The sequence below is a fragment of the Electrona antarctica genome, assembly GCF_951216825.1.
Source record: "Electrona antarctica genome assembly, contig: scaffold_223, whole genome shotgun sequence".
Classification (NCBI taxonomy): domain Eukaryota; kingdom Metazoa; phylum Chordata; class Actinopteri; order Myctophiformes; family Myctophidae; genus Electrona; species Electrona antarctica.
This window is the reverse complement of record NW_027638010.1, coordinates 47,501-60,000: the sequence shown is the minus strand read 5'-3', so window position 1 is coordinate 60,000 and position 12,500 is coordinate 47,501. Positions and strand designations below refer to the sequence as shown.

At 45.3% G+C, this 12,500-nt stretch overlaps 1 protein-coding gene across 2 annotated transcripts in view; it reads left to right on the top strand.

Annotated features, from left to right (window-relative positions):
* Window positions 1-6,125, top strand: part of LOC306918467 (uncharacterized protein) — a 22,261-nt gene extending 16,136 nt beyond the window's left edge. The window contains exons 3-5 of one of the 2 annotated variants that reach the window (XR_013789341.1): window positions 1,306-1,634; window positions 4,485-5,819; window positions 5,863-6,125. Coding sequence is in view for 1 of the 2 variants with exons in the window: in XM_079531369.1 (XP_079387495.1) it covers window positions 1,306-1,634; window positions 4,485-4,970 (815 nt within the window). In the remaining variant the exon portion in view is untranslated. Of the gene's footprint in view, window positions 1-1,305; window positions 1,635-4,484 lie in introns of both variants that reach the window. The other variant, XM_079531369.1, reaches the window with a different exon arrangement.
* Window positions 6,126-12,500: the final 6,375 nt, after the last annotated feature.

The following is a 12,500-nucleotide window of genomic DNA, read 5'->3' as shown; positions in this document are numbered from 1 at the left end:
GTGAGTCTGTAGTTCTGACTGTAATGGGAAGTTCATTCCATAGTTTAGATTGGGAGTGAGTGTGTAGTTCTGACTGAAATGGGAAGTTCATTCCATAGTTTAGATTGGGAGTGAGTCTGTAGTTCTGACTGCAATGGGAAGTTCATTCCATAGTTTAGATTGGGAGTGAGTCTGTAGTTCTGACTGTAATGGGAAGTTCATTCCATAGTTTAGATTGGGAGTGAGTGTGTAGTTCTGACTGCAATGGGAAGTTCATTCCATAGTTTAGATTGGGAGTGAGTGTGTAGTTCTGACTGCAATGGGAAGTTCATTCCATAGTTTAGATTGGGAGTGAGTCTGTAGTTCTGACTGCAATGGGAAGTTCATTCCATAGTTTAGATTGGGAGTGAGTGTGTAGTTCTGACTGCAATGGGAAGTTCATTCCATAGTTTAGATTGGGAGTGAGTCTGTAGTTCTGACTGCAATGGGAAGTTCATTCCATAGTTTAGATTGGGAGTGAGTCTGTAGTTCTGACTGCAATGGGAAGTTCATTCCATAGTTTAGATTGGGAGTGAGTCTGTAGTTCTGACTGCAATGGGAAGTTCATTCCATAGTTTAGATTGGGAGTGAGTCTGTAGTTCTGACTGCAATGGGAAGTTCATTCCATAGTTTAGATTGGGAGTGAGTCTGTAGTTCTGACTGTAATGGGAAGTTCATTCCATAGTTTAGATTGGGAGTGAGTCTGTAGTTCTGACTGCAATGGGAAGTTCATTCCATAGTTTAGATTGGGAGTGAGTCTGTAGTTCTGACTGTAATGGGAAGTTCATTCCATAGTTTAGTCTAGCTCAGCTAACAACAGCCAGACTACTAGACAGAGAACACACGTTTATCAATTCACTTTATATTTTGTCAATTACTTCCATGACAGGGAGAGAGGTGGTGGAGTTAGCTGTTTTATAGCAGACAGTTTGAGAGGGGGAGGGGTGGTGGAGTTAGCTGCTTTATAGCAGACAGTTTGAGAGGGGGAGAGGTGGTGGAGTTAGCTGTTTTATAGCAGACAGTTTGAGAGCGGGAGAGGTGGTGGAGTTAGCTGCTTTATAGCAGACAGTTTGAGAGCGGGAGAGGTGGTGGAGTTAGCTGCTTTAGCAGACAGTTTGAGGGTCCAATGGAGTTGAGTTGTTTTTTTCCGAAGCGCTTTTTAATACTTCTCATTGGTTCAACACACAGACGTAAAGAATGTTCAGTACTGATCTATCAAAAATGGAGTTAGGTGGTTTCCTCCCGACAGCAACGGATAATAAATGTTTGACTCTCATGTGGTTTCAGACCTCCAGGACCTCCCGCTGTGCAAGGAGGAGCAGGAGGAGGTACAACTGAAGGGTCTTTCCTCTGAACATCTGGAGGGCGTCCCCAGTCTGCTGCAGGAGGAGGTGCAACTGAAGGGTCTTTCCTCTGAACATCTGGAGGACGACGCAGTACCTCCACGGCTCCAGCAGGGGGCGGTGGCCCCGCCGATCCCCGTAGCAGCGGCCCCGCCGATCCCCGTAGCAGCGGAGCAACGGCCGTCGTCGCTTTCGGTGAAGAGCGAAGACGAAGACGAGGAGGAGAAACCCTTCGGTTGGAACCGTCCGTCCACCGAAGAGGAGAAACTAGGGGTGAGCGATATAGTGATAAATGTCGTCCTTCAGACCGTGGGACGTCTCCACATGTCCTATCTAACCCTTTCAGACCGTGGGACGTCTCCACACGTCCTATCTAACCCTTTCAGACCGTGGGACGTCTCCACACGTCCTATCTAACCCTTTCAGACCGTGGGACGTCTCCACACGTCCTATCTAACCCTTTCAGACCGTGGGACGTCTCCACACGTCCTATCTAACCCTTTCAGACCGTGGGACGTCTCCACACGTCCTATCTAACCCTTTCAGACCGTGGGACGTCTCCACACGTCCTATCTAACCCTTTCAGACCGTGGGACGTCTCCACACGTCCTATCTAACCCTTTCAGACCGTGGGACGTCTCCACACGTCCTATCTTACGGCCGGGCTCCACCGGGCGCGTCAGCGTCGCGTCTCCGTCACCGTCAGGGAATGTTCCCTTTTTAATCAATGAAGGGTGGCTACACAGCCCGCGTTGACGGAGACGCGACGCGTGCATTAAAATTGAACCGGTGCGTTTTTTGACGCGACGCGACGGAGACGCAACGCGTCCGGTGGAGCCCTGGCGTAACCCTTTCAGACCGTGGGACGTCTCCACACGTCCTATCTAACCCTTTCAGACCGTGGGACGTCTCCACACGTCCTATCTAACCCTTTCAGACCGTGGGACGTCTCCACGCGTCATAGCGCTTTTTTATTGATATCAAACAAAAAATAAAAATTCAATTCATTTTTTTTTTGCCTCTCCTTCTGCACCTGCACGCCTGCACACAGGCGGTGCAGCTTCTGTACCAACAGCTGGGCCTTCTGTACCAACAGCTGGGCCTTCTGTACCAACAGCTGGGCCTTCTGTACCAACAGCTGGGCCTTCTGTACCAACAGCTGGGCCTTCTGTACCAACAGCTGGGCCTTCTGTACCAACAGCTGGGCCTTCTGTACCAACAGCTGGGGCCTTCTGTACCAACAGCTGGGCCTTCTGTACCAACAGCTGGGGCCTTCTGTACCAACAGCTGGGCCTTCTGTACCAACAGCTGGGGCCTTCTGTACCAACAGCTGGGCCTTCTGTACCAACAGCTGGGCCTTCTGTACCAACAGCTGGGCCTTCTGTACCAACAGCTGGGCCTTCTGTACCAACAGCTGGGCCTTCTGTACCAACAGCTGGGCCTTCTGTACCAACAGCTGGGGCCTTCTGTACCAACAGCTGGGCCTTCTGTACCAACAGCTGGGGCCTTCTGTACCAACAGCTGGGCCTTCTGTACCAACAGCTGGGGCCTTCTGTACCAACAGCTGGGCCTTCTGTACCAACAGCTGGGCCTTCTGTACCAACAGCTGGGCCTTCTGTACCAACAGCTGGGCCTTCTGTACCAACAGCTGGGCCTTCTGTACCAACAGCTGGGCCTTCTGTACCAACAGCTGGGCCTTCTGTACCAACAGCTGGGCCTTCTGTACCAACAGCTGGGCCTTCTGTACCAACAGCTGGGCCTTCTGTACCAACAGCTGGGGCCTTCTGTACCAACAGCTGGGCCTTCTGTACCAACAGCTGGGCCTTCTGTACCAACAGCTGGGCCTTCTGTACCAACAGCTGGGCCTTCTGTACCAACAGCTGGGCCTTCTGTACCAACAGCTGGGGCCTTCTGTACCAACAGCTGGGGCCTTCTGTACCAACAGCTGGGCCTTCTGTACCAACAGCTGGGGCCTTCTGTACCAACAGCTGGGCCTTCTGTACCAACAGCTGGGCCTTCTGTACCAACAGCTGGGGCCTTCTGTACCAACAGCTGGGCCTTCTGTACCAACAGCGCCCAGGATGATTCTTATGGCCAGAATACTAGTAAATTCTGTGGCGAGAGCATTTCCAACTGACTGCGCCACCTGGTGGGCATGGCCACACAGCGCCACCTGGTGGGCATGGCCACACAGCGCCACCTGGTGGGCATGGCCACACAGCGCCACCTGGTGGGCATGGCCACACAGCGCCACGCTGCTCACAAACACACTGCCTGCTGTTCGTCGTGCACGGAAGCACCAGCACGTTTCACTTACTGGCATAACGCCACTATATAACTGCTGGAAACAGTCGTGGTGCACATCCGGAAACAAACCTTTACCAAAATAAAATTACTGAACATAGATAAACTTAACAAAAAAAGAATGACAATTGCGGCAGCAATTGTCATTCTGGTCTTAATGGTCTCTTTGTGGTTTGTTTTACCTTGTTGGTGGTTGTATAGAGCACCGAAGTCCTGACGTAACTCGCTCATCCCTTCGATTCCCCTGGTTCGCGGAAATCGTCTACTGTAAGTGTTGTGGTCCAAAAATAAACAAGCTGTCTCGGCGTTATTTTCAGGGAGGTGTCTCTGTATCGTTATATTGTCAGGGAGGTGTCTCTGTATCGTTATATTGTCAGGGAGGTGTCTCTGTATCGTTATATTGTCAGGGAGGTGTCTCTGTATCGTTTGCGACAGTTAGTCACTCATATATGATAGTCTGCTTCTAGCGAAAATTGAACTATTTCAGTAGCAGTAACAATAGCGTTTTCTCTCAGTCAGTTGATTCTTCATATCCATATGAGTGAAATGGCCGGGGTGACATGTTTATTTTTCAAACACAGTTCTTATATGAGGCGATCTAAAATCCCCCTATGGGGATTATAATGCAAATAAAAAGTACACAAACCTGTAGATTTGCGCCCTCTACTGATATTGACGTCAGACTTCGGTGCTCTATTGTTGTAAAGTAACCATAAAAACCAGCATGAAAACATATGGTGATAATATGGTGTATGGTGACACTGCTTGAAAACATACATATATATATAATACTTTTCCATATCGCCCCCCCCCCCCTAGGAGAAACCCTTCAGTTGGAACGAGGAGGACAAACCCTTCGGTTGGAACCCGTCGTCCAACGAGGAGGAGAAACCCTTCAGTTGCATGTTCTGCTGCAAGTCCTTCAACCTGAACGGCAACCTGAAGAGACACATGCGCATCCACACAGGGGAGAGACCCTTCGCTTGCACCACCTGCGACAAGCGCTTCGGCGAGAAGAAGGACCTGCACCGCCACATGCGGACACACACGGGGGAGAAACCCTTCGTCTGCGCCGTCTGCAGCAAGAGGTTCAGCGAGAGCTCCAGCCTCAAGACGCACATGACCATCCACACGGGGGAGAAGCGCTTCGTTTGTACCGTCTGCGGTAAGGGTTGGTGTAAGAAGGACGACCTGACCAAACACATGAGGATACACACGGGAGAGAAACCTTTCATGTGTACCGTCTGTAGCCGCTGCTTCAGTCGAGGCGAAACTCTGAAGAAACACATCAGGACTCACCGGTGAAAACCGCATTTAGGAATTCAGTCTGACTTTACGTTCACTGTTACATGAATTACATCTCTGGGCTTTCTTTCACTCTGCATTCATTCTATCAGCTGACTCTGCACAATTAGCCCTTCGCTAAGCCCCTCCCCAACCCGTCCTTGTCCAATAGGCACGTTAGCAGCACTAAGTCCCTCCCCAACCCGTCCTTGTCCAATAGTCACGTTAGCAGCGAGGAGGCGGGGCAAGCTGTCCTTCATTGAGATGCATTTTAAATGACGGGATTTCTCTGTATAAATTATCCATCATTTTAGTAGCAAAAAAATGTTTTCTAAATCTAATCAACCAGGCCTGCAGTATAGGCTATGCACTGGACAACAATACATTATTTATTTAATAATGTCATGGACATTTAATGGGCATGACATCATTTCAATAAACTAGAAATACGAGAACAGTATCACAACTCAATCAACTTTAACGACCGTCCGACAGGAGTTTTCATGTTGCACGGTCAGACTACGGTCATTAGTATTATTGCCAAGCTGTGTGTGTTCAACAACACAGAATGACGTTAAGCTGTGTGTGTGTGTTCAACAACACAGCCATGACGTTAAGCTGTGTGTGTTCAACAACACAGCCATGATGGTAAGCTGTGTGTTCAACAACACAGCCATGACGTTAAGCTGTGTGTGTTCAACAACACAGCCATGACGTTAAGCTGTGTGTTCAACAACACAGCCATGACGTTAAGCTGTGTGTGTGTTCAACAACACAGCCATGACGTTAAGCTGTGTGTGTGTGTTCAACAACACAGCCATGACGTTAAGCTGTGTGTGTGTTCAACAACACAGAATGACGTTAATCTGTGTGTGTGTGTGTGTGTGTTCAACAACACAGCCATGACGTTAAGCTGTGTGTGTGTTCAACAACACAGACATGACGTTAAGCTGTGTGTGTGTGTTCAACAACACAGCCATGACGTTAAGCTGTGTGTTCAACAACACAGCCATGACGTTAAGCTGTGTGTTCAACAACACAGCCATGACGTTAAGCTGTGTGTTCAACAACACAGCCATGACGTTAAGCTGTGTGTGTGTTCAACAACACAGCCATGACGTTAAGCTGTGTGTGTGTGTTCAACAACACAGCCATGACGTTAAGCTGTGTGTGTGTTCAACAACACAGAATGACGTTAATCTGTGTGTGTGTGTGTGTGTTCAACAACACAGCCATGACGTTAAGCTGTGTGTGTGTTCAACAACACAGACATGACGTTAAGCTGTGTGTGTGTTCAACAACACAGACATGACGTTAAGCTGTGTGTGTGTTCAACAACACAGACATGACGTTAAGCTGTGTGTGTGTTCAACAACACAGAATGACGTTAATCTGTGTGTCTGTGTGTGTGTGTTCAACAACACAGAATTACGTTAAGCTGTGTGTGTGTTCAACAACACAGAATTACGTTAAGCTGTGTGTGTGTGTGTGTTCAACAACACAGAATGACGTTAAGCTGTGTGTGTGTTCAACAACACAGAATGACGTTAAGCTGTGTGTGTGTTCAACAACACAGAATGACGTTAAGCTGTGTGTGTGTTCAACAACACAGAATGACATTGAGCTGTGTGTGTGTGTTCAACAACACAGAATGACGTTAAGCTGTGTGTGTGTGTTCAACAACACAGCCACGCAAAATAACACGGACAGCTATGAGGTGACGGAAGCTTGTCCTGCATAGTGGACTGATCTAGGGCTGTTTATTTGGTCAGTCTGTGGGCAGATAGCACCAATCTGTTTATTTGGTCAGTCTGTGGGCAGATAGCACCAATCTGTTTATTTGGTCAGTCTGTGGGCAGATAGCACCAATCTGTTTATTTGGTCAGTCTGTGGGCAGATAGCACCAATCTGTTTATTTGGTCAGTCTGTGGGCAGATAGCACCAATCTGTTTATTTGGTCAGTCTGTGGGCAGATAGCACCAATCTGTTTATTTGGTCAGTCTGTGGGCAGATAGCACCAATCTAGGACAGCCAGACAATATTGTTGCCTGCGTCACATTAGATAAACAAGATTGTTTTTATATATATTTGGATTTGTATTATTGTGAGTTGCAACTTTGCATTGCAACTTTTCAGGAATACAAAGCCTGCAGTTTCTATTAGCTTGGATTCCCCAACGATGATGTCACTGGTGGACGGGTTTCTGAACTGCCCACAGCCCTCCTATGAGACACAGGCTGAGTAGACAAACATTGTGTCATTTTATGATCATGATCATTAGTGGGGACCAATTATATGAAGATAGGTTGAAAAATTTACAAGAATATGTTATTTTGATCAACGTTTGCCTGTTATCTCTCCTAATGGTACCAACATCATGTTATCTCTTCTAATGGTACCAACATCAATACAGCATGGAATTGTGGACTAAATCTAATCTTCAAATGGTGGTCCGTGGCTCAGATGTTGAATGAATATATGAACAAACGAATGAATGAATGAATGAACGAATTAATTAATTAATTAATGAATTAATTAATTAATGAATAAAGGACCTTGACATGAAAAAGGTTGAAAAGCTCTGACGGGTCAGACGGGTGCAGTGATCAGGCTAGACACAAGGGGGAGCTCACACCATTCATCAGACAGGTGCAGTGATCAGGCTAGACACAAGGGGGAGCTCACACCATTCATCAGACAGGTGCAGTGATCAGGCTAGACACAAGGGGGAGCTCACACCATTCATCAGACAGGTGCAGTGATCAGGCTAGACACAAGGGGGAGCTCACACCATTCATCAGACAGGTGCAGTGATCAGGCTAGACACAAGGGGGAGCTCACACCATTCATCAGACAGGTGCAGTGATCAGGCTAGACACAAGGGGGAGCTCACACCATTCATCAGACAGGTGCAGTGATCAGGCTAGACACAAGGGGGAGCTCACACCATTCATCAGACAGGTGCAGTGATCAGGCTAGACACAAGGGGGAGCTCACACCATTCCTACCAGCAGACAGAAAGGAAAACAGAAATCCTACATTTATTTATGCATCCTATGTTTATTTAAACTGGTCTGTCAATAAATACGTATATGTTCATTTAAACTGTCTGTCTTCTGTCAATAATTAGGCTACATGTTCATTTCAAACTGCTGAACTTCTGTCAATAATTAGGCTACATATGTTCATTTCAAACTGCTGAACTTCTGTCAATATATGAATAAATATATACAGATGAAATACAATGAGTGGCTGGACATGATGTGTTCTGGATGGCTGTAGCTGTCCCGGTTATGGGTAGTCTGTAATATTTTTGTTGTAGGCCTATTGTTTATTTTTCTGAAAATATGCATATTGTGTATGTTTTTAGTTTTGGGTAACGAACTGTATTTTTTCTATGGTGTATAGCGCCATCTACTGAGCTGTGTTGGGCAGGTGGAATCACTATAATCACCTGATTACAATCACCTGTTGGGTTTGGGCAGAACAAACATGGAGCTCTTTTCACGTAAAGAGTCTCCACAAAATATAAGAATGAAAGAAAGCATAAAACAAGAACTTAACCCATTTTGGGCAGGAACCCTTTTTGGTGTTTTAAGCATTATGTTATACTTTAGCTATTTAAAAATAACAGATCTACAAGCTCATAGCGCGGCACTCGCGGCACGCTACGAGCTTGTAGGTCTGCTATTTTTGAAAGATCGTGAAAATGTGGCACAAATCCTGACAGAAAACTGTCAGGTTTTAGAAGTTATTTTATAAATTTCGACGTCAGGCCTAAATGGGTGAACCCCTAAGAGAGCAGAAGGTAGGCTATGTGTTGTTTCTACATGTAGCATTAAATGGAAGCGGGGATCGAACCCGGGCCTTCCACTCTATAGACCAATGAGATCGAACCCGGGCCTTCCACTCGCTATAGACCAATGAGATCGAACCTGGGCCTTCCACTCGCTATAGACCAATGAGATCGAACCCGGGCCTTCCACTCGCTATAGACCAATGAGATCGAACCCGGGCCTTCCACTCGCTATAGACCAATGAGATCGAACCCGGGCCTTCCACTCTATAGACCAATGAGCAACCCACCGCGCCAACAGGGCCCACCGGGCCTTCCACTCGCTATAGACCAATGAGCAACCCACCGCGCCAACAGGGCCCACCGGGCCTTCCACTCGCTATAGACCAATGAGCAACCCACCGCGCCAACAGGGCCGGTTGGACACGTTGTTGCAGGCTGGGTCTACATACAGTTATATCTGTATTGTTGCAGGCTGGGTCTACATACAGTTATATCTGTATTGTTGCAGGCTGGGACTACATACAGTTATATCTGTATTGTTGCAGGCTGGGTCTACATACAGTTATATCTGTATTGTTGCAGGCTGGGACTACATACAGTTATATCTGTATTGTTGCAGGCTGGGACTACATACAGTTATATCTGTATTGTTGCAGGCTGGGTCTACATACAGTTATATCTGTATTGTTGCAGGCTGGGTCTACATACAGTTATATCTGTATTGTTGCAGGCTGGGACTACATACAGTTATATCTGTATTGTTGCAGGCTGGGTCTACATACAGTTATATCTGTATTGTTGCAGGCTGGGTCTACATACAGTTATATCTGTATTGTTGCAGGCTGGGACTACATACAGTTATATCTGTATTGTTGCAGGCTGGGTCTACATACAGTTATATGTGTATTGTTGCAGGCTGGGACTACATACAGTTATATGTGTATTGTTGCAGGCTGGGACTACATACAGTTATATGTGTATTGTTGCAGGCTGGGTCTACATACAGTTATATCTGTATTGTTGCAGGCTGGGACTACATACAGTTATATCTGTATTGTTGCAGGCTGGGTCTACATACAGTTATATCTGTATTGTTGCAGGCTGGGTCTACATACAGTTATATCTGTATTGTTGCAGGCTGGGACTACATACAGTTATATCTGTATTGTTGCAGGCTGGGTCTACATACAGTTATATGTGTATTGTTGCAGGCTGGGACTACATACAGTTATATCTGTATTGTTGCAGGCTGGGTCTACATACAGTTATATCTGTATTGTTGCAGGCTGGGACTACATACAGTTATATCTGTATTGTTGCAGGCTGGGTCTACATACAGTTATATCTGTATTGTTGCAGGCTGGGACTACATACAGTTATATCTGTATTGTTGCAGGCTGGGTCTACATACAGTTATATCTGTATTGTTGCAGGCTGGGTCTACATACAGTTATATCTGTATTGTTGCAGGCTGGGTCTACATACAGTTATATCTGTATTGTTGCAGACTGGGTCTACATACAGTTATATCTGTATTGTTGCAGGCTGGGTCTACATACAGTTATATCTGTATTGTTGCAGGCTGGGTCTACATACAGTTATATCTGTATTGTTGCAGGCTGGGTCTACATACAGTTATATCTGTATTGTTGCAGGCTGGGTCTACATACAGTTATATCTGTATTGTTGCAGGCTGGGTCTACATACAGTTATATCTGTATTGTTGCAGGCTGGGTCTACATACAGTTATATCTGTATTGTTGCAGGCTGGGTCTACATACAGTTATATCTGTATTGTTGCAGGCTGGGTCTACATACAGTTATATCTGTATTGTTGCAGGCTGGGACTACATACAGTTATATCTGTATTGTTGCAGGCTGGGTCTACATACAGTTATATCTGTATTGTTGCAGACTGGGACTACATACAGTTATATCTGTATTGTTGCAGGCTGGGACTACATACAGTTATATGTGTATTGTTGCAGACTGGGTCTACATACAGTTATATGTGTATTGTTGCAGACTGGGACTACATACAGTTATATGTGTATTGTTGCAGACTGGGACTACATACAGTTATATCTGTATTGTTGCAGGCTGGGACTACATACAGTTATATGTGTATTGTTGCAGACTGGGACTACATACAGTTATATCTGTATTGTTGCAGACTGGGTCTACATACAGTTATATCTGTATTGTTGCAGACTGGGACTACATACAGTTATATCTGTATTGTTGCAGACTGGGTCTACATACAGTTATATCTGTATTGTTGCAGGCTGGGACTACATACAGTTATATGTGTATTGTTGCAGACTGGGACTACATACAGTTATATCTGTATTGTTGCAGACTGGGTCTACATACAGTTATATCTGTATTGTTGCAGACTGGGACTACATACAGTTATATCTGTATTGTTGCAGACTGGGTCTACATACAGTTATATCTGTATTGTTGCAGGCTGGGTCTACATACAGTTATATCTGTATTGTTGCAGGCTGGGACTACATACAGTTATATCTGTATTGTTGCAGGCTGGGTCTACATACAGTTATATCTGTATTGTTGCAGGCTGGGACTACATACAGTTATATCTGTATTGTTGCAGGCTGGGTCTACATACAGTTATATCTGTATTGTTGCAGGCTGGGTCTACATACAGTTATATCTGTATTGTTGCAGGCTGGGTCTACATACAGTTATATCTGTATTGTTGCAGGCTGGGACTACATACAGTTATATCTGTATTGTTGCAGGCTGGGTCTACATACAGTTATATCTGTATTGTTGCAGGCTGGGTCTACATACAGTTATATCTGTATTGTTGCAGGCTGGGTCTACATACAGTTATATCTGTATTGTTGCAGGCTGGGACTACAAACAGTTATATCTGTATTGTTGCAGGCTGGGACTACATACAGTTATATCTGTATTGTTGCAGGCTGGGTCTACATACAGTTATATCTGTATTGTTGCAGGCTGGGACTACATACAGTTATATCTGTATTGTTGCAGGCTGGGTCTACATACAGTTATATCTGTATTGTTGCAGGCTGGGACTACATACAGTTATATCTGTATTGTTGCAGGCTGGGTCTACATACAGTTATATCTGTATTGTTGCAGGCTGGGTCTACATACAGTTATATCTGTATTGTTGCAGGCTGGGACTACATACAGTTATATCTGTATTGTTGCAGGCTGGGTCTACATACAGTTATATCTGTATTGTTGCAGGCTGGGTCTACATACAGTTATATCTGTATTGTTGCAGGCTGGGTCTACATACAGTTATATCTGTATTGTTGCAGGCTGGGACTACAAACAGTTATATCTGTATTGTTGCAGGCTGGGACTACATACAGTTATATCTGTATTGTTGCAGGCTGGGACTACATACAGTTATATCTGTATTGTTGCAGGCTGGGTCTACATACAGTTATATCTGTATTGTTGCAGGCTGGGACTACATACAGTTATATTGTTGCAGGCTGGGACTACATACAGTTATATCTGTATTTGGGTTGTTTGTACAGTTGTATTAATGTCAACAATCTGTGTTGTTTCATCCTGGTCTTACTGGGTTTTGATTGATTGATTGATTGATTGATTGATTGAAATATTTATTAACATTTTGCAGAATTACAGTACATTTCAAGCACAAACTCAATACAAAGACTGTTAACTGTGCACGAGTGTGTTTCTCTACTTTCATCAGTAGGTGGCGCCACCTACCTGATGAT